The 21,984-nt window shown below is 39.5% G+C and overlaps 1 protein-coding gene across 1 annotated transcript; it reads right to left on the minus strand.

Annotated features, from left to right (window-relative positions):
* Positions 1-448: 448 nt before the first annotated feature.
* Positions 449-832, minus strand: LOC149210507 (uncharacterized). Its single transcript, XM_089398980.1, has one exon. It carries the CDS (start codon positions 830-832, stop codon positions 449-451), a length of 384 nt encoding a protein of 127 aa, XP_089255106.1.
* Positions 833-21,984: the final 21,152 nt, after the last annotated feature.

Genomic DNA, 21,984 nt, shown 5'->3' on the forward strand with positions numbered 1-21,984 from the left:
TTTGTGATTTCGGAGAACATCTAGAAGTTGTTTTGTCTGGGATTTTGACAGATTTGGGTTAATATTAAGGGTATTTCTTGGCTCTACGTCCACAAAATGTTGTCGTGGGACACAGTTGTGGGGAGTTCTTCAAATACATCTGATGTTTCAATGCTTTCCTGTGTTTCACAACTCAAGACAGATTCTAGAATTCACCGATTTGAATCTGAAACAGAATAGGGGTCACTAATGAAGGTGGTAATTGTGTCATCTTTTTTTTTTGTTTAAGCTAAAGGGCCTATCCAATAGTAAGAACTAGTCTTAATTCCTCATATTCAGATTCAGGCTCTTCCTTTGGCAAAGGTTTCTTATGACCAGATGGCTTCACCGACGAGCTAGGTTCCATAGGAAGGTATAACACGAGGTTTTTAGTAACCTGCCCATTTGAGATAACCATATTCCTAGAATGTTACCCAATGTAAGCATCTGCGGTTTCCAACCACGATCTTCCCAGAATCAAGGGGTGGCCACCAGCTGGGGACTGCGTTTGCAGCACTAGGAAATCCACAGGGTAATGCCATGAATCAATTGAGATTGTAATGTCTTCTAACTTCCCTACCAGTTTGATTGTAGATCTATCTGCCAGTTCTAACACAGTAGGTGTATGTTTCAGGTTTCGAAGACCCAATGTATGCATAGCTTCAGCAGTAATGACATTTATAGCAACACCCAAATCTACTAGCACATTTGGAATTTCCACTCCATTAATTTGCACAGTTAGAATTGGGTTCCTCGGGTCCCCATATTTCACAGGCATAACCTTTCCCATCATAAAATCTGATAACTTTCCCATCACATGAATAATGAGTGGGTCCCTTGATTTCTTTCTAGGATTTTTAGCACAATATTCCCTCATAGCTTGTAACAGGGGAATCTTAACAAATATATTTCGTAACTCCCCTAAGAAGTCAAACTCAGTTTAAGGGATTTGTTTACTCAAGCCTAATCTTTCAGGATAAGGTGGGTCAACTCGGTGTTCTTGAGTAATTAGCAGTCGAGGAGATCTCTGATTTTTACTAGCTTGGTTCAATTTCTCTTCAACTGTTTTTGGTTCTTTAACCTCACTGCCAACTTGCTCGATAATAATAGGTGAGGGCTGAGCATCTACTATCCGCCCGGATCTCAAATTCATCTCATAAAGTTCTACAGTAGATATATTATATGAAGGTAGGTTGAGGGCGCCAGCTTGCTGAGCCCCTTTATTGTTAGGATTCGGGTTGGGTTGGATAGGAAGTTGAGGGAGAACATGCAGATTACTAGGAGGGATGTTAGAGGGCAGCTGAAGTTGTTGTTGTGGCATTGACTGGGGAAACTGTCCAAGAGGAGAGGGTCCACGCCAGTTCGGGGCCCATGAAGAATTCGAACTAGTTTGAGGAGCCCACTGTTGCCAGGGTGGAAACTGATATTGAGGCCACATAGGTGGATAAGGCATGGACTGAGGACCCATATTAAAATTGTTAAAATACTGAGATGGATCCTGAAACATACCTTGATTTCCGGTTGGTGGCCGAGGTTTCCATGGCTTTTTAGATCCCATAAAATACAGTTGGTCCACCTCTTCGCCTGTCCCTTGAAAAACTGCTTTCAATCTTGGCAAGGAGGGGCATGAACTTGTCGCATGACTCAGCTCGTAGATTGCACATTCTTCCACGAAGTTCAATGGACATTCTCTATGTGGATGTTTCTTTCTGCACTTCGGGCAAAATATAGCCATAGTATTTTCCAATTCCATTTGTTTCTATTTTACTTGCAGTGTGTCCATCTGTGTAGACAGGGTACTCAAGATATCAGTCCTTAAGTTATCCAACAGGTTTCCAATTTCTACTTTCGTGACACCTCCACCAGATACTTTTGTTGACTGAATTCCTTGTTTATTCCTTGCAACTCCCCTCAAGCACTGGATGCACAACTCACAGATGGTATCGAAGTCCTCTTTTGATATATCTCCCTTTCCTACTATGTTTAACAGTTCCAGAGAGTCTTCTCGAAAAGCCCGGAGAAGGATAATTTTCAAAATGTCCTTATCTAGGTTAGAATGACCTGATCTCTGTAGTGTGTACTTAAATCGTTCCACACAATCCTCCATATTCTCGTCTTCTTTCTACATGAACTTAAAAAGTTCTTCCTTAATATCCCAAGATTTGCAGTAATCTTGATACTTCTCCAGAAAAGAGGTTTTCATACCATCCCATGTGGAGATAGTCTTTCCTCCTAGATCCATAAACCATCACAGGGCTGTCCCTTTTAATGTAGCAGGGAAGATTTTCAGTTTTTGAGCATCAGTTATGTAGTCATATCCCCGACACACAATATCAAATTCAAAAAGGAATATGTCGGGGCCTTAAGAAATCAACCCATGAAATCTTGGTAAAGTTGTCAAAGGAATGGGCTTCATTGGTGCGCCAGTCCCAAGATCCTCAATTGGGAAGTCAATAGTAGAGGTTGTGGGTACCATGAATATCCTCCAATAATCATTGGAAATTTTAGCAAGCTCTACAGGGAATGATGGAGGGGGTCTTGTCACGAAAGTTTGAGTTGCTTTAACAACACTCCCCTTATCCCATGGTGATATCAATACCCTTACAACTCCTTCCTCCCTAACACAATGGCTTGATCCCTCAGACCCCTTTCCTGCAACTTCTCCTTCCCTACTGGAATGGGCTGGTTCCTCAGACCTTCTGCTTGCAACTTCTTCTTCCTCTGTTATCAGCAACGATACTCCTTCATCAGGTACACTGCTGCATACTTCTTCTACTGCTGGAAGGTTTTGTTGTATTGAATCAACAGGAGGTACTGTGGATAGCACTGACTGTTCAATAGATTTTCCCTCTGATTTCGTTTGAGTCCCTGCCCTCACAACAACACGAGAATATGCCTCTGTTTTAGCTTTTGTGATGATTTGTTGGATATAAGTGTTCCTTCCCAAATCCTGTCCTCCTTTCTTCGGGGCTTTTCCTCTGCCCCTTTTATTCAAATCTCTGTTCATGCAAGTTGGTAAGAGGGAAATATCTAAACTAAATCACTACACTCAGGACCTGGAGTAGGGTGTCAAAGGACCATTCCCTCCCTAGGATGAGGTAGGATTTTAACAAATAGGAAAAGAAAATGACTAAAAAAAAGAAATCTAGGGTTCAAGACCTAGAGCAGGGTGTCAAAATACCCTTCCCTCCCCAGGATGAGAGATCAGACAAGAAATGACACACATAAAAGGAAATATAAAGCTCAGGACCTGGAGCAGGGTGTCAAAAGACCATTCCCTCCCCAGGATGAGAGATTGGGTTTTAACAACTCAGAAAAATTCAGAACAAATAACCAAAGCAAGCAACTTGACCCAAAAATAGTAAAAAGTGACAGAAATCAAAATACTAAGCTCAAGACTTAGAGCAAGGTAGCACTTCCCTCCCTAAGACGAGAGATTGATCCTCTAGTCAATACAGATCATGTCTTGCACCTTGTTAGCCTTCCTCAGCAACGATGCCAAAATGTTCGTGTTCAAGTGTGAATAAACTATTCCACCCTTTTCCACATTAATTCATCAATCTAGGTGCGTACAATTTTCAAGGTAACGCGCAAGGTATATGCAAGGGAAAGGTTACAATATTACATCAACCAAGGATTCACAGCTAAAGAATCAAAGCATCACTATAACAATAATTAGAAATAAATTTCAGAACTTAAAAGGCATTCATAGCAATCAATAAAGAGCTTTAACAACTATAAGGAATTAACACATAGTAATGAAAACAACACACATAAAAGAAATACGCAGCACCTGATCAAAAGAGTGGGCCCAACTCTCTGATCAGGGTTGTGTTAACTCACAGCTAAGAAGAGAACAACAACTTGCTTATATTCGATTAATATGTAAAGAATTGTTACAACATGTCTCTGCGCAGCTAACCCTTCGCATAGGAATAAAACCCCTTTTATACAAATACATGGGAATGAAATATTCCCCGAAACCTGGCAACTAATGCCCAAAAATATACAACTGTTTAAAAAAACAACTAATTTCTGAGAGAGCGAGAACAGTCAAGATCCAAAATAGGCTTGAAAGCAGCTGCGAGTTGGTTATGTTGTTCCAGCGTTGCCGAACAACTGTTGTGAACATGGGACTGCTACTGCAAGCTGTGAAGGCAATACGTGTTCACCGGAATTTGCAGAAATAACAAGTTTTAGTAGTTTGCATAGGCAAAACCCTCGTGACCTTACTTCATCAATTAAATATTCCAGGAGATGTTAGAAAGAAGGGTTACATCATAGATTTATCATAATGAATGCATATTATTTGCTGCAAAAAGGATGAAGGGATAGGTGAAAATATAAGGAAAAGATAGGTAGATTTGGTGCCCAACATAAGGCACGAATGAAATTCTTAAAGATGCGATATTAAAGAAACTGGAACCAATGCAGAAAATATGCAAAATAATTACGGGTGCTATAACAGAACTGAAAGTTTAAGCTTAGGCCATTATCTGCGACGACTCATGGTAAATTAGATTTGCTTGAAAACTAGCTGGTGTTTCAAGATGAAGTAGAGGAAGCCCTGAGACCCTTCATGAGAAATTGGATTGGTTGATGTGTTTACTAGAAGCAATACATGAACGTGTGATGTGAATTGAGGACAAGTTGGCTCTCCTACCAAGAATTTACAATACTGTACAAGAGGTGTGCGTAGGAGAGGCAGTTGGAAGCATGCCTCCTATTGACTTTGATAACTTTAGGAGAAGCGTAATTCAAGTTTCAAATCGATAGTTTTTATATCATCAAGAACCCCAATAACAAGAAACTTTGTTGTGATATTAACTTTGTATAAATTATAAATATGACAGACCTTTATAAACTAGTTTTTTTCTTTTAAACATTTTGATGGTTTATGTGTTTTGAACTTGCAATTCACTAAATTTAATGTATGTTCAACATGTTGAAATATAATGCGAGAGTTATTTGTTTAAAAGAGAGTGATTTTCAAATACTTTGATGTTTTAATGGTTTATTAATGATAATGGAGAGTCTAAATTTTGTCGAATGAAAGGAGCTTTCTTTGTATTCTCCCTTGTATCGTGAATATGAGGTTTCTTTAGATTTTCCATTAATTAGTTTTACTCTCCTTTATATATGTGTAAAAATAATAACTCTACAATATATGATTCTACAATATTTCACAGGAAAACCTGTATAAGTTAAGTAATAAGACAATCGAGACAAGGTTAACCAAGTTAATAATATAAATTACATGATTTGGATATCTCTCGAATCAAACATGCCTTGTGGCAAAGGACTTTTGCGCTGAAAATGTGTAAATCATAAGATTTTCAAGAACACCCCTTCATGGTAATTGTCACCGAACATTGCTTTGCTGACAACGAGCGTCCATAGCCCCAACTGAGTCATTCATCGTTTGACAATAAAAATTTGACACCCAACTTGCTTATCCTTGTGATCATGTTTTCACATGTGCCTCATTATAGAAAATTTAGCATCAACTTACTCAATAGCTTTTAGATTTAGATTTCTCTGTCAGGAACAACCAAAAGAAATCACACTGGGATAACCCCAATGCCACTAGCATCGCTCCGCTGCTAGTGAGTGTCCGTAGCCCTGACAGAGTCGCTAACATACCCCGGTGAAAATCACGATATAGGGGAGTGGGTAGATTATGCACTAGAAAACTAGTACCACTGACCTTACTCTATTGCCAACAAGAGTCTGTAGCCTCGACGAAGATATAAACATACCCCACCCCAAGAATGGTTGGTTATAGGTTGTGAACGACAGTCTAGTGGTTGAATTAATTGTGAATGAGGAAGAAAGTTTATTTACAACTCAAGACAAAAAATCACAACAGCATGAGAGATCCCACAAGCTTATGAATGCGTAATTATATAAGGGACCTACATAGACTATAAGTGGCGTTAGTAACGTTTTAAGGATAAATATCGAATGTCAAATTGTAAAGCATGTTATCACTTAGGTTGTCCCTCAGGTTGTAATAAAGGGATACGGCCGAGGTAACCACAGACCAACTTTGGACTACAGGTTCTAGCCCAAATGCAATAAGAGAGGGCTCTCTCTTTATGATTTAGCTTTATTTGAAAGGATTTTAGGCTAGCTATTGAATTCGGGAGTTTTTGTTTTGATTTTGGTGGGAAGATTGATGTTTTCAGGTAAAGAGGCAGGTATAGTGTGAAAGTTTCAAACCATTGGGCATGGAGTCAAGGAGTAAAACTACTGGTGCATTTTCTTGGCCACAAGGGGAATAAGGAGCAAGATAGTTGCACATGGAACAATGTTTCAGGTTTAAAGGATGGAAAGAATGCTAAGTAAGGAGAGGCAATTAAGAATCTCTCAATCAACTTAACAGAGAAGGATGAATGAGCTCTATTTAGGGGCAGTAAAGAATCCCCAGATAACTATCAAACACATGTGAATTAGGGTAAATATGAGCCAGGGGGAATTCAATTCATGTCCAATTCAGTTCAGATGAAAACATAAAGAAATAGCAAAAATTGAGCCTAGAGTGCAGTTAAAAATGTTCTAAGCTAATCTTTCTTTTTGCTTATTTAGATGGTGAAAATGAAAATAGAGGTAAGAAGCACTTATTGAGTCATGCTGCAGCACAAGAATTCCATCATTCAGTTCCTAGAGACCATTAACAACACATCAGACAATCATTCCTCCAACCTCTTCAGCAATCTTTCATTAAAGAATAGTATCAGACATACAGTGCGAGTCTCTAGTGGAAAGTTATCAATCGACTAACCCTTAAAACAGTACTGAGGGTGATATATATAGGGAAAACTCTCCTGATTGCCTTTATTACAACCTGACCTAAACAGGTCTAAGAAATGATTACTTTTAACCTAATCCTATCCAGAAATAAATGCAAGAAAATATCTTGAGCTGCGCTGAGGGCAGCCGTATCAAAATTGAGTAAATGTGTTGTCCTCAGTGGCTTAGTGCAGTGTTTCTGTAATAACTGTGAATGGGCTTTTGCTCCATTGTAGTTCGGTGGCTTTAAATGCTCTAACTGTGATTTGAGAGCTGGGATGGGTTTGCATAACTTGATTTGACTTTGTTGGCTGCCATTCAATGTAACCTACTTTGGGAACTGAAGGTTTCCATTAAACAATTTAACTGGTACACTTTGCTGCTTCATCTCTCCTCTGATACTCTTTGACAAATGAATTGGGTTGCGTCTCTCCTTTACTGTAGGTTAAATAAAAAATTAATGGCCGTTGTTCAGCCTTTGTTTCTTTTGGAACTGTCTTATGATCCTTTATGCATGCTTTGCGAAGAAAACGGGTCATTGGGCACCTTTTGGGCTTGCTGGGGGCTGCGCAATGAGGGGTTTTCCACTTCGGCCCTTTTCCCGTAGCCATGCGCGATTAGCACTAGGCGCTAATCGCGCATGAAAAACTGCCTCAAAAACTGATTCCGGGCTTCCTAAGCACGATTTTCGCCTTTCGCTCCAAAAACTGATGATGACATCAGCATGATGTAAGCGGGAAGGACCTGGTACGGCAGATGACGTCAGCATGATGACGTCAGTGAGATGATGTCAGCATGTACGGTGGATGATTTGGCAGGGACATGGTGGCAGTGACGTGGCAAGGGTGACTCGGCAGGAGGACGACGTGCGCAGATGATGTGGCAAGGTCCTGGCGTAGTCGTCAGGGGGGGGAATAGGCGGTTTATGGTTTTCGTCGAACTGCCTTTGGTATGGGGGTGGTTTCTGTCAAAGCGGCTTCGACGCAATAGAAAGCAGACAGGTGTCTTCTGTACGAGGAGGAAACCACTGCAATATTGGAGGCTAACGTCAGGACGCAGGGGGCGCTCCGAAATCGGCGAGAGCTGTCAGATGGGGAGGGGCAGATCGGAGGGCTGACGGGAGACGGATCTGGCGGCAGAATAATGGACGGGCGCGCAAATATGCGAATTTTAATATAGCGCGGGCGGGGGTTTAGACTTAGGAAATGTGGGTTAGGGGTTATTAACAAGCGGGGGAGGACAATTTAATGTTTTTAATAAGACTTTTAAACAATAAACTTTGGGAAAATGACTGCGGAGGGGTAAAAGTGTAAGGTTTTGAGGGGTAAAGGGGTGAATGAGGAAGGTTATTAGCCTAACCAAATGTTAGGCTAATCCCAGGACACGGAAGGCTAATGCTGGGTTCCGGATGAACTCAGCATTTCCAAGACTTTGATAAATATGGCTATAATGCCAAGGGATGGGAATATATACATAGGGGAGTTATATAGTGCTTTTAGTAAGGGAAGGGGAAATGATGTAGGGAGTTAAATAATATAGTTAGTAATTAACATGGAGGTGACCAGAAAGCGCTAAGGTAGGGGACCTTAGGCCATTTTGGGGAATAGAACTTTGTAAAAGAAGAATGAAAATACTTGAGTGAAGCAGATCTTCACCAAGGGCAATGTTATGGAACATGATGAAACTAAGAGGAATCAAGCAGATCTTGACCTCTTTAGGGGAGTTAGTAAGTGATTTGGGGAAAGAAGAAGGGGAGTTAGTAATGTCCAGCTTGAGTTCCTCCAGGTGAAAAACTACATCATGGCTGTGATCTGAAAAGCTATACCACTTTAAAACACATAATTGATCATGAATCATCATTCTGCAACCTCAAAAACTACCTACCCAGTCTACTTTTCCTAACATTTTTTCTTCTTTTTGGTTTGGGTGCACTTAGACTTGCAGACCCAGCTTTACAATTTTTTCTTTTTTTTCTGTTCTCCTATCTAAGTCTACACTTATTTCTGCCGAGGATCCAGATTAAGCAGTTGGGCTCCTTTGATTCTCTACCTATCTACAACTCTTCCAAGATTAAACTGTTTGCACAGATATCATTCTCTATATTCTACAACAAGAAATTGAAATCTAAGGAGGCCAAGATTAATCTGTTTGGCCTTCCCTTAACTGAAAGAAATCTTCAAAAATGGAATGCAACAGTGGCACTTAGACTAGCACACTTTCATGGCATCTTGTGGAAATATGGTACACTGCAGCCTGCAAAGTATGACATATTTGGCATGTAAAAATGTCAATCATGAAAAATGAACACCTGTTGCAACAGGAGGCTAACAGTGGCTCCACTTGGGGATGGCTTTTCCTTGTGAAAAGCCAAGAACAGCAAGTCAGAATGCCTTGATCTTCTATGGTTGTTGTAGATTTAAGGAACTTGTTTGTGCTGGTTGTTAGATAATTGAAGCTTTGTAATATGAACAACCTCCTCCTCAACTGAACTATTGTGAAATGCATAGCACTGCCTGCTTTCTTCTGCGTGCTTGCTATTATGTAGAATGTTGCTTGAGCATTGTACCTTTGAGACATTCTCAAACATGGATCAAAACTGATGTGTTTTGCTTTACTTTTGCTTTGACCAAGGGTGCTGATATGAACTGAAAATACTGCTCTGTTTTGCTACCTTTGACTGAAGACCGCAAACAACTTCCCTTTTTATCATGAATTTCTTGAGATATGTCGGTGCTACTTTCACTGTTTTGTTGAGACTATTTCAAAGACAGAGCCCTCAAAACTGGAGCACTTGTATTGGCTGTGTCTTCACAAATTTTACTGCTGATCCTTAAACAATCGGCCTGCTTATACCAAAATAAAAACAGAGTGCTGATATATACAAATAAGACTGTACAAAGATATATACAAAGCTTGCATTATGTCCCTTAAAAGGGGTCATGGTAATGTTTCAGCATACGACCATAGATAGGGCCCTCTTTGATAGAACTATCCTCTACAGATCTGAGAAAATAAGTGTTATTTCCTTGAACAACAAAAATAACGAATGTTCCTTTCCATAAAAAATTAAACTTTGCGTGTTTGCCCTTGTCTTCTCTTCTTGACTCCCACCTTAGAACTTTGTCACCAATGTAGAAATCCTCAGCCTTAACTCTCTTATCAAACATCTTTTTGAGCTTTTCTTGCAGAATTTGAGCTCGGTCATAAACTTGTTCTCTGGTTTGCTGAAGATGAATGGTCTGATTAATTCTTCTCTGAATGTCATTTGGTTCAGCCTGAATCTCTTGTAACAGTCTGATAGTAGGGATGCCTAGGGATGAAGGAAACCTGGCCTCCATGCCATGTACTAGCTCATAAGGGCTCATCCCAATGGATCTCTTAGTTGAAAGTCTATCTGCCCATAGGGCATTTACCAGCTTTTTGTGCCAGTTCTTCTTGTTCTCTTCTAGCACTTTCTTTATGATGTTGATGAGACTTTTGTTAGATGATTCGGCTAAGCCATTACCTTGAGGGTAATAAGCTGTAGAGTGGCCCAAGGTAATATGAAATTGGTGGTAGAAATTGATCATCTTTTTGGACTTAAAGGCAGCGGCATTGTCAGTGATGATTTTCTCAGGGCAGCCAAATCTAGAAAGGATATTGCACTCAAGGAATTGGATAATGATGGTGTCATTGGCTTGCCTACAGGGAATGGCTTCAACCCACTTAGTGAAATAGTCGGTGGCTGTTAGGATCCATTTGTGTTGGCCTGAGGAAGAGGGATGGATTTATCCAATGAAGTCAAGACCCCATCGTTGAAAAGGCTTTTCGGTTGACATGGGTTTCAAGGGCAAAGGTAACAGCTTTCTCTTACCCTCAAAGATTTGGCACTTGTGACATGACATGGCAAACTTCTTTACATCTGCAAAAAGAGAGGGCCAATAGAAACCGGCCCTTAAGATTTTATCAGCAGTGGACTTCCAATATAGATGTCCTCCACAGTCACCTGCATGGAATTCTTTCATGACTTTGTTAGTTTCATTCATGGTTAAACAATTCAGCAATATACCCTCATGATTTCTCCAAAATAATGCACCATCTATTACACAAAACTTTAAAGCCTTCATTTTCAAAAATCTCTTCTTGGTCCTGGACAATCCTGGGGGATCACACAGGTTTAACAATACAAATCATATATCAGCGTACCATGGGGATTGCAAAAATATTTCATTGATCTGTGGAGTCGCCAGCTCCGGTTCATTGTCTAGTTGGTTAATGTCTAGGGCCTGAAAGTTTGTTTCAGACATCAGTTTGGCTAAACCTTGTCCCTTTATCAACTTGGTTGGTTTTATTTCTATGTCATACTCAAGGATGTTTGCTATCCACTTGCCTATTTTTCCTTCTAATCCCTCTTGGGTCAATATGTCTTTTACAGCAACGTGTGGGACATAGGCAATCACATGTCAATATAAAATGTATACTCTGAAATTCTTGATGGCCTTAACGAGTGCATAGGCCTGCTTTTCCATGATTGGGTACTTCAAAGGGGCGTCTCTTAAGGCTCGGCTGAAAAATGCAATCGGCTTTTCAGCTCCCTGTTCATCCTTTTGCAAAAGGACAACAACTATAATATGATCAGATGCAAAGGAAAAAATGATGAAATCCTTGTCAAATTGTGGACTGGTGAGGACAGGGGTTTAGGTTAAGGCCATTTTTATACTCTCAAATGCTTGTTTGGTTTCAAGAGACCATTTTACCTTGGCATCCTTCTTTAACATGTTTCTTAATAGACGTATCAGTTCAGCTAGATTTGGAATAAATCTTCTTAAAAAGTTGATTTTTCCAAGGAATGCTTGCAGCTCTTTTATGTTTCTTGGATATGGGATTTGGAGGATGGCTTGGATTCTTTTAGGATCAATTCTAATCCCATCTTTTGATATGATGTGGCCAAGTAATTTGCCTTCTTCAAGGCCAAAGAGAGACTTCTTGGGGTTCAAGGAAATGCCACATTTCCTGCATGTCATGAATATTTGCCTAAGATGCTTGAGGTGCTCTTCATCAGATTTGGAAAATGGGGCAAGATCATCAAGATAGACAACTAGGAAGTCATGTATTTCTTTAGCAAACACAATATCCATTGCTCGTTGAAAGGTTGCACCAGCGTTTTTAAGTCCGAATGGCATCTTAACATACTTAAATTTTCCCCACAGTGTGGTGAAGGCTGTCTTGTCTTGGTCATCCGGGTGAACAAGTATTTGGTTGAGACCTGAAAAACCATCTAGCAAAGAGATTCTAGATGACCCCACTACCCTTTGTAGGATGGGGTCCATTTTGGGCAAAGGATAGTGGTATTTTAGGGAGACTTGGTTTAAATTTCTCAGATCTACACAAAGTCTAATTTCACCTGTCTTTTTTCTGTGGGAACAAGGTTGGATACCCATTCAGAAAATCTGATGGGTGCTATTATGCCTGCTTCAAACATCCTCTTTACTTCCTTCTCAATCATGGGAAGAAGCATAGGGTTGATTCTTCTAAGTTTCTGTTTGAAAGGTTTCTGGTTTGGTTTTAAGGGAATTGTGTGTTGGATCACCGAGGTGTCATAGGATTTCAAATCCTCATAACTCCAAGAAAATACATCTTGGAACTCTTTAAATAAATCAATATATTTGGGATTTTGATTAGGTGGCAAATTTCTGGATAGTTTGATCATTTTGGGATTCTCTTTTGTCCCGATGTTGTGTTCTTCTATAGCAGCATTTAATGGTTGTAATTTTGGCTTTCTGGGAACATCATTGGCGTCAAACATGTCTTCTAATGGGGTTATGCCAGCAGGTAGAAAATTATCCTTCAAGTCAATGATCTTTGCCTCTGTTTTGGCAATTTCTTCCAAATGCATTCGTTTCAGCTATTCTATGTTTGTTTTGTCAAAAACAGTTGGGTTCAGGGTCTGTTTGGCTATTGCAGCTATTACAGCCTGCTGATTTTCCTGCTGGTTTTCAGTTGTTTGCTGTTGGGAGTCGTTCATAGCATCCATGTCAATGTTGATTTTGGAGAACTCATGCTCAAGGGTAAGGAAATTATTAATCTGGACATCGTTCTCGAACACTTGCCAATCTTTGACGTTATTTGGGACAACAGGCCTATGTTTTATTTCAGTTGTGAAGTGATGGTTTGGCTCAAAGGGAAGCTTGCATGTACTAGCAAAGGTGGCTAGGCTATGTGCATGAATGTTATGCTCTCTTGAAATATTGTCAAGCTTGGATTCAGCGAATGTATTGAGTATGTTAGTGGCAGCAGTCCTATAGGCCCTCATTCTATTGTCATTGGTTACAAAATTACCTTTCATCTGTTGTATAATTAAATCAGAGTCACCTAAAATAGACACCTTTGCAGCTCCTAAAGCTTTGAGTAGTTTAAGGCCTAAAAGCAGAGCCTCATACTTTGCCATATTGTTGGTGCATTTGAAATTCAATCTGTAGGCATGACCTTCCGCCTGATTGTTATATGCATTGTGAATCCATACACCTGCCCCTACTCCTAGCTTGTTGACAGAGCCATCAAACTCTAAATACCATGTGATTTCTTGGCTGTGGTTAGCACTAAGAGTTTCAGCAATGTTAGGATTGGGCAGACTTGAAATTTCTGTTTGGGGAGTTTCTTCTAGCATGCTGGTTGCATTAATTGTTGTGACAGTCTCCTGGGTATGTGCAACCGATTCTTCATTGATGTGTGCTTGTTGTTCTAGAGCCAAAGGCTCATCATCAGTTGGAGAATTTGTATTATCATTAAACAAAATAAAAGAATCCATATCAGAATGGATTGAGTAAATGGGAAAATTTTCAAGCTTGCTCTCACTACTTACCACATATTTCATGAGGGTTTCTCTGTACAGTCTCTTTGGTTGCCCAAAGATTGAAATAGTAGCATAGGATAGGTCTAGTTGAAGGGATCCTTGGAGCTTTGCTCCCCATGATCTTGACAGGAGCATACCATATTTTGGTGGGATGTCAGCCACCACCACTTCCATGAGGATGGTCTTGTTGGGATATTGGACTAGGGATACACACAAGTCCTTGATGAGGCCTAAAGACTTGACCTGGCTTGAGTCAAAGGAAAACAGATCTTTGTAGGGTCTGGTAATATCAAGGTTCAGCTTTTCCATAACTGCCTTGGGCATCAGATTATGTGATGCTCCTGAATCAAACATAGCGTTGTGAAAAACTTTGTCATGTATATGCAAACTGACATAAAAGGGTGGGATAGGTCCATATGTTGATTTTCCATTAACTTATGGGCCAAACAGCAGTTCAGGGGTATCATCCAAAAAATTTACATCGTCCTTATTCTCTGGTATTTGAAGTGATCTTTGAATTTGTTGCCTATATACATCGTGCTTGGCAAGTTCTGAGAGGGGGATGGATATCTTCAACTTAGCTATTTCTGCCTCTAAATTAAATGGCTTTTCCAATGGAGTTTTGGTGTTGATAATGGCAGTTTTTTCTGTTTCATTTGAATTATCTGCTATTTGCTCTTGTTTATCAGCGTTATGGGAAGTGATCGCCTGCGGTTTTTTGACTTCGGGAGAGTTTTTTGGAACGCTGTTCGAGTTTTTCTCAGAGGAAGAAGGTGGCAAAAGCTGATCTACAGAAGGCTGCGCTTCTGTAATGTCTTCTACATTCACTTGATGCGGGTTTGGGGAAGTTGTATCAGCGGTTTCTGTTATGAAAGCCTTGCTCTTAATCTTGTTGGGCTGTTTTCCATCCTTTGTTTTGCTAGGTTTAGAAATGTCAATGGTCCTAGTTCTCAGCTTATATTATTTGTGTACTTCATACACAGCATTATCATAACCCTGTTTAAAATCAAAAGACTCACCAGATTTAGTGTGAAACTGATTATAATCAGATTCATTTTGGTCTTCTTGGCTCAGAAAAGTTTGTTGTTCACCCTTTAGATCCATCAGGTTCATATGAGTATCCTCTAAGGGTTCACTAGAAGTAGATCCTTCAACATAGTTATCTTGAAAAGGGGGTCTTATGTCATGGTCTGGGCTAGACCTGCCCGCATTTGTGTTCTGCGTTTTCCTAAAATTTGGGTTCCTTACGATATTGCGTTGTTGTCCTTCCCATGATGATCTTCTCTCAACGCTTTCTACTCTTTCTCCCAGCCTTTGTAGGCCATTGATAATATCATCAAGCTTTTCATCAAAGGCTGAGGGTTCTTCCTTAAAGGTGATTCTTCTTTCCATTCTAGCTCTGTTTCTTTTGGCAGTTAGGTTGGCCTCTACGCTAACAGCAACATTTTGCATGTTTGCAAGGGTCTGAGGGGCTCTTTCTTTTAACTGGTATGCCATGTCTGGGTCGAATCCACCAGGGAATTTATACAAGGCAAGGTCAGGTGGGGGTCTTAAGTTCTGTGGTATTGCATTATAGACATTATTGAATCTTGCACAGTACTCCAAAACAGTCTCCTGAGGGCGTCTTTTAATTGTATCATATTCTGCTAGTATGTGCAAGGGGTCTTTATTTTTCTCCCATCTGTTGGTAAAGGATTGGTAAAGCTCATCCGGAGTAGTTATGGAATTTGCAGAAAGTGATCTAAACCAAGTTCTTACATCACCGGTTAAACTTTGAACAAAAATTCTCATTCTCATGCTATCATCGTTTATCTCGTAGTTTTCAAAATAGTCTTGCATCTTTTTGGTATGCTGAAGGGCTGTGAAAGGACCAGTACTGTCAAAATAGGTAATTTTTGATTGGTACTCCTCAGGTAAGGCCCCAGGATTAGTAGGCAATTGCACGGGTGCATATCTATTAGCCATATTCGCGGGGATAAGTGGGACAATGGGGATAAATGGAATAACAGGGATAATAGGAGTAACTGGGACACTGGAAACAACAGTAGTGGTATTTGTAGTATGTGCAGTGAATGGGGGTGTGGAAGGAGTGCTATGAGGTGTGGATGATGAATCAGGGGAAACAGGGGTTGAACGAAATAGAACCTTAACAGGAGTTGGAACACAGCTTGGGTGAGTTGCTTCTGGACTCAAATCAGCAAAATCTTGTCTTTGCTCTTGCTTCCTGAGGATCTTTGGGATTAAGTTCGGATTTTCAAAAGCAGCTGGTGGGTCTGGATCTGGATTTGACCTTGTATATCGTGGATTCTTCTTGGGAGCCAGCTTCCGAGCTTGTTTTTTTTTTTTGGTATTTTTCTGGGAATGTTTTTAGAATTGAATTAGCGAAGGACTGATCAGATTTTGGAATAGCTGTGTATAGCTTAAAACTAGCATGAAGATTGACTGAAGCAGCTTTTATCTACTCCTGTAAATGTAGAACAAGAACAGTTTCAAAGGCTTCCTGGCTGACATTCAGGCTTCATCTGTAGCTTTAAGGGATATACAACAATTAGAAAATCAACTTTTCCAGTGGATTTTTACAACCTTCTTCGTGAAATTAACTGAGGAAGTTCCCCAGTGGAGTCGCCATTATGTTATCACTCAGGTTGTCCCTCAGGTTGTAATAAAGGGATACGGCCGAGGTAACCACAGACCAACTTTGGACTACAGGTTCTAGCCCACCTGCAATCAGAGAGGGCTCTCTCTTTATGATTTAGCTTTATTTGAAAGGATTTTAGGCTAGCTATTGAATTCGGGAGTTTTTGTTTTGATTTTGGTGGGAAGATTGATGTTTTCAGGTAAAGAGGCAGGTATAGTGTGAAAGTTTCAAACCATTGGGCATGGAGTCAAGGAGTAAAACTGCTGGTGCGTTTTCTTGGTCACAAGGGGAATAAGGAGCAAGGTAGCTGCACATGGAACAATGTTTCAGGTTTAAAGGATGGAAAGAATGCTAAGTAAGGAGAGGCAATTAAGAATCTCTCAATCAGCTTAACAGAGAAGGATGAATGAGCTCTATTTAGGGGCAGTAAAGAATCCCTAGATAACTGTCAAACACATGTGAATTAGGGTAAATATGAGCCAGGGGGAATTCATATTCATGTCCAATTCAGTTCAGATGAAAACATAAAGAAATAGCAGAAATTGAGCCTAGAGTGCAGTTAAACAAGTTCTAAGCTAATCTTTCTTTTTGCTTATTTAGATGGTGAAAATGAAAACAGAGGTAAGAAGCACTTATTGAGTCATGCTGCAGCACAAGAATTCCATCATTCAGTTCCCAGAGACCATTAACAACACATCAGACAGTCATTCCTCCAACCTCTTCAGCAATCTTTCATTAAAGAACAGTATCAGACATATAGTGCGAGTCTCTAGTGAAACGTTATCAATCGACCAACCCTTAAAACAATACAGAGGGTGGTATATATAGGGAAAACTCTCCTAATTGCCTTTATTACAACCTGACCTAAACAGGTCTGAGAAATGATTACTTTTAACCTAATCCTATCCAGAAATAAATGCAAGAAAATATCTTTAGCTGCGCTGAGGGCAACCGTCTCAAAACTGAGTAAATGTGTTGTCCTCAATGGCTTGGTGCAGTGTTTCTGTAATAACTATGCATGGGATTCTACTCCATTGTAGTTCGGTGGCTTTAAATGCTTTAACTGTGATTTGAGAGCTGGGATGGGTTTGCACAACTTGATTTGACTTTGTTGGCTGCCATTCAATGTAACCTGCTTTGGGAACTGAAGGTTTCCATTAAACAATTTAACTGGTACACTTTGCTGCTTCATCTCTCCTCTGATACTCTTTGACAAATGAATTGGGTTGCGTCTCTCCTTTGCTGTAGGTTAAATCACAAATTAATGGCCGATGTTTGGCCCTTTGTTTCTTTTGGAACTGTCTTCTGATCCTTTCAGCATGCTTCGCGAAGAAAATAGGTCATTGGGCACCTTTTGGGCTTGCTGGGGGTTGCGCAATGAGGGGTTTTCCACTTCGGCCCTTTTCCCGTAGCCATGCGCGATTAGCGCTAGATGAAAAACTGCCTCAAAAACTGATTCTGGGCTTCCTAAGCACGATTTTCGCCTTTCGCTCCAAAAACTGATGATGACGTCAGCATGATGTAAGCATGTGGGACCTGGTACGGCGGATGATGTCAGCATGATGACGTCAGCGAGATGATGTCAGCATGTATGGTGGATGACGTGGCAGGGAAATGGTAGCAGTGACGTGGCAAGGGTGACTCGGCAGGAGGACGACGTGTGCAGATGATGTGGCGAGGTCCAGGCATAGTCGTCAGGGGGGGGAATAGGCGGTTTATGGTTTTCGTCGGTCCGCCTTTGGTACGGGGGCGGTTTCTGTCAGAGTGGCTCCGACGCAATAGAAAGCAGACAGGTGTCTTTTGTATGGGGAGAAAACCACTGCAATATTGGAGGCTAACGTTCGGATGCAGCGGGCGCTCCGAAATCGGCCAGAGCCTCGGATGGGGAGGGGTGGATCGGAGGGCTGACGAGAGATGGAGCTGGCGGCAGAATAATGGATGGGCGCACGAATATGCGAATTTTAATATAGCACGGGCGGGGGTTTAGACTTAGGAAATGTGGGTTAGGGGTTATTAACAAGCGGGGGAGGAGAATTTAATGTTTTTAATAAGATTTTTAAACAATAAACTTTAGGAAAATGACTGTGGAGGGGTAAAAGTTTAATGTTTTGAGGGGTAAAGGGGTGAATGAGGAAGGTTATTAGCCTAACCAAATGTTAGGCTAATCCCAAGACATGGAAGGCTAATTCTGGGTTCTGGATGAACTCAACATTTCCAAGACTTTGATAAATATGGCTATAATGCCAAGGGATGGGAATATATACCTAGGGGAGTTATATAGTTCTTTTAATAAGGGAAGGGGAAATGATGTAGGGAGTTAAATAATATAGTTAGTAATTAACATGGAGGTGACCAGAAAGCACTAAGGTAGGGGACCTTAGGCCATTTTGGGGAATAGAACTTTGTAAAAGAAGAATGAAAATACTTGAGTGAAGCAGATCTTCACCAAGGGCAATGTTATGGAACATAATGAAACTAAGAGGAGTCAAGCAGATCTTGACCTCTTTAGGGGAGTTAGTAATGTCTGGCTTGAGTTCCTCCAGGTGAAAAACTGCATCATGACCGTGATCTGAAAAGATATACCACTTTAAAACACATAATTGATGATGAATCATCATTCTACAACCTCAAAAACTACCTACCCAGTCTACTTTTCCTAATATTTTTTCTTCTTTTTGGTTTGGGTGCACTTAGAGTTGCAGACCCAGCTTTACAGTTTTTTCTTTTTTTTTCTGTTCTCCTATCTACGTCTACACTTATTTCTGCCGAGGATCCAAATTAAGCAGTTGGGCTCCTTTGATTCTCTACCTATCTACAACTCTGCCAAGATTAAACTATTTGGACAGATATCATTCTCTATATTCTACAACAGGAAATTGAAACCTAAGGAGGCCAAGATTAAACTGTTTGGCCTTCCCTTAACTGAAAGAAATCTTCAAAAAAGGAATGTAGCAGTGGCACTTAGACTAGCACACTTTCATGGCATCTTGTGGAAATATGGAACACTGTAGCCTGCAAAGTATGACATGTTTGGCATGTAAAAATGTCAATCATGAAAAATGAACACCTGTTGCAACAGGAGGCTAACAAAGCAAAGGGTTTTAATCGTTAGAGACTATGCAAAATTATATAGATTACATAGTAATTTATAAAGACATTGCTCATGACTCTAGTTTTATCATATATTTTTCTTTTAATATTATATATATATATATTTCTTTGATATTTTTGTGTATTTTATTTTTACTTATTTTTTATTAATAGAACGAGGAGCATATGTATATATACAATGTGATTTATTTTTTTTATTTTTTATTTTAAATAAGAAGTACTCAATAAATGAGAGAATGTTCAATAAATTGGCCATTTACAGCATGGCCAACCTCTTCTCCTTCGAAATTCTTAAGGGAAAATGAATTTCCCCCTTCTACCGAATTAATAATGAAGGGGCCCAGCCATAAGTTATCGAATTTCCCATGTTTGTCGGGCTCTTCGTTCCTCTTATCCCATCTTAAGACCCAATCACCAGGAAGAAAAGTCTTATCCTTTGCACATTTATCAAACATTTGTTTAACTTTAGCTTGGTGTTTATTAATTATTTCATACGCTTGTTCCCTTTCTTGATGTAACTAGATCATTTGATTAATTTTTCGTTGAAAGTCATTAGGTTCTTCATTTATTTCTTGTAATTTTTTCATGACTTTTGTACCGAGATAAAGAGGAAAGACAACATCTAGTCCCTACACTAGTTGAAAAGGTGAAGTGCCAATAGACTTCTTTGTGCTAATTTTATCTTCCCACATGACATACTCCAATGCCACGTGCCAATTTCTCTTTTTTGAGTGTAAGGATTTCTTCAATATTTTCATAATGTTTTTATTAGTTGATTCGGAAAGCCATTTCCTTGAGGATAATAGGTTATCGAATGACTAAGCTTAACTTCATAGTTATCACAAAACTTTTGGAAATATGTTGAGCAGAAGAGATTAATGTTGTTAGCTATAATATTTCGAGGGCAACCAAAACGTGAGAATATATTCTCATTCAAAAAATCCATAACTACCTTATCATTGATTTTTTTCAATGGGATGGCCTCAACCCATTTGGTGGAATATTTTATGGCTGTAATTATCCAGCGATGCTGACCACTGGAAAGGGGGTGGATTTCTCTTATAAAGTCTAAGCCCCATTGCTAAAAAGGAGATTTCATTATAATGGGCCTTAAAGGTAATGCCACGAGATTCTTCTTTCCTCCGAAAATCTGACATTGATGACAAACTCTTACTTTCCTATTTACATCCTCAAAAAGGATGGGCCAATACAATTCGCTCTGGAGAATCCTATGATCTGTGGCTCTCCATGTGAAATGGCATCCACACACTCCATTATGTTGTTGGGTAATCAGATAATCAACTTGAGCGGGTAATATATAATTGAGGAGTACACCTACTGGGTCTTTCTAATATAATCTACCATTTATAATACAATAATTTATAGCTTCCAATTTCAATGAACGATGAGCAGACTTACTTAGGTGAATAGGCAACTGTAGAGTCTATAATTAGATAATGATGTCTTTATACAACTCAAATGAGGCAAAATCTGGGTTGACAGTGGTATAAACTAAGTGAGCTAGCAACAATCATGATTTCTTATCTTGCCGATCTTCGGCTACATCATCTAGGGTCACAAGAGTATACTAATTAATTCATAATACATCAAAACTAGCTTCGGTTAATAATTTGTCTAGTCCTTAAACTTTTATGATTTTAATAGGTTTTAGTTCGAGTACATATTCTTTAATTTTAGCTATCCACTTTCCCCCTCTCCCTTCGGTATCGTGTTGCAATAGAATATCTTTTATTGGAGGGCGTGGAAGGTAAACAATTGACCTACTTGGAAAAATGTATTCCTTGAACGACTTGATGGTTTTGACTAAAGCATAAGTCCGCTTCTCAATTATATTATATCTGAGTTCTAAATATTGGAGGGCTTTACTAAAAAAGATAATGGGTTGTTCATACACTCTTTGATTCTTCTATAGAAGAACAACAACTATAGTGTGTTCAGAGGCGAAAGGAAATATGATAAAATACTTTTTAGAGTCAGGACTAATAAGGACTGATGCTTCCATGATAATGCTCTTAATTTTTTTGAAAGAGTATTTTGATTCTTCTCTCCATTTTATATCATTTCCCTTCTTGAGCATTCATGTTATACTTTTAACAATTTCGACAAAATTAGGGTTAAATATTCAAAGAAAATGATCTTGCCCAAAAAGGATTGCACTTATTTCTTGGTACAAGGAAGTGGGGTTGTTTGGATTTCCTGCACTCTTTCCAGGTCAATCCTGACCCCATGTTGAGACACTATATTCCTTAATAGCTCGCCCTCAGTCATTGCGAAAAAAAGACTTCTTTGGGTTTAAATACAAACCATACTTTTAGCATTTTTGAAAAATTATTTCTAGATGTTTCAAATGTTGTCCATCGCTCTATGAAAAGACGATCATACCATCTAAATAAATGACTATAAAATGATCTTCCTCATTAGCAAAAGCGATGTCCATTTCCCTCTGGAAAGTAGCCCCTATGTTCCTTAACCCAAAAGACATTTTTTGATACATAAATGTTCCCTAAGGGGTAGTAAAGGTTGTTTTATACATATCGTCTTTATGGGCAGTGATCTGTTTATATCTAGAAAA

Source organism: Pinus tabuliformis, chromosome 1_2, assembly GCF_031772625.1.
Source record: "Pinus tabuliformis cultivar Carrire ecotype Pingquan chromosome 1_2, CPIR1, whole genome shotgun sequence".
Classification (NCBI taxonomy): Eukaryota; Viridiplantae; Streptophyta; class Pinopsida; order Pinales; family Pinaceae; genus Pinus; species Pinus tabuliformis.

What these genes read in the sequence shown, in the direction of transcription:
- LOC149210507 (XM_089398980.1), bottom strand. Translation starts at nt 832, where the DNA reads ATGGGAAAGTTATCAGATTTTATGATGGGAAAGGTTATGCCTGTGAAA.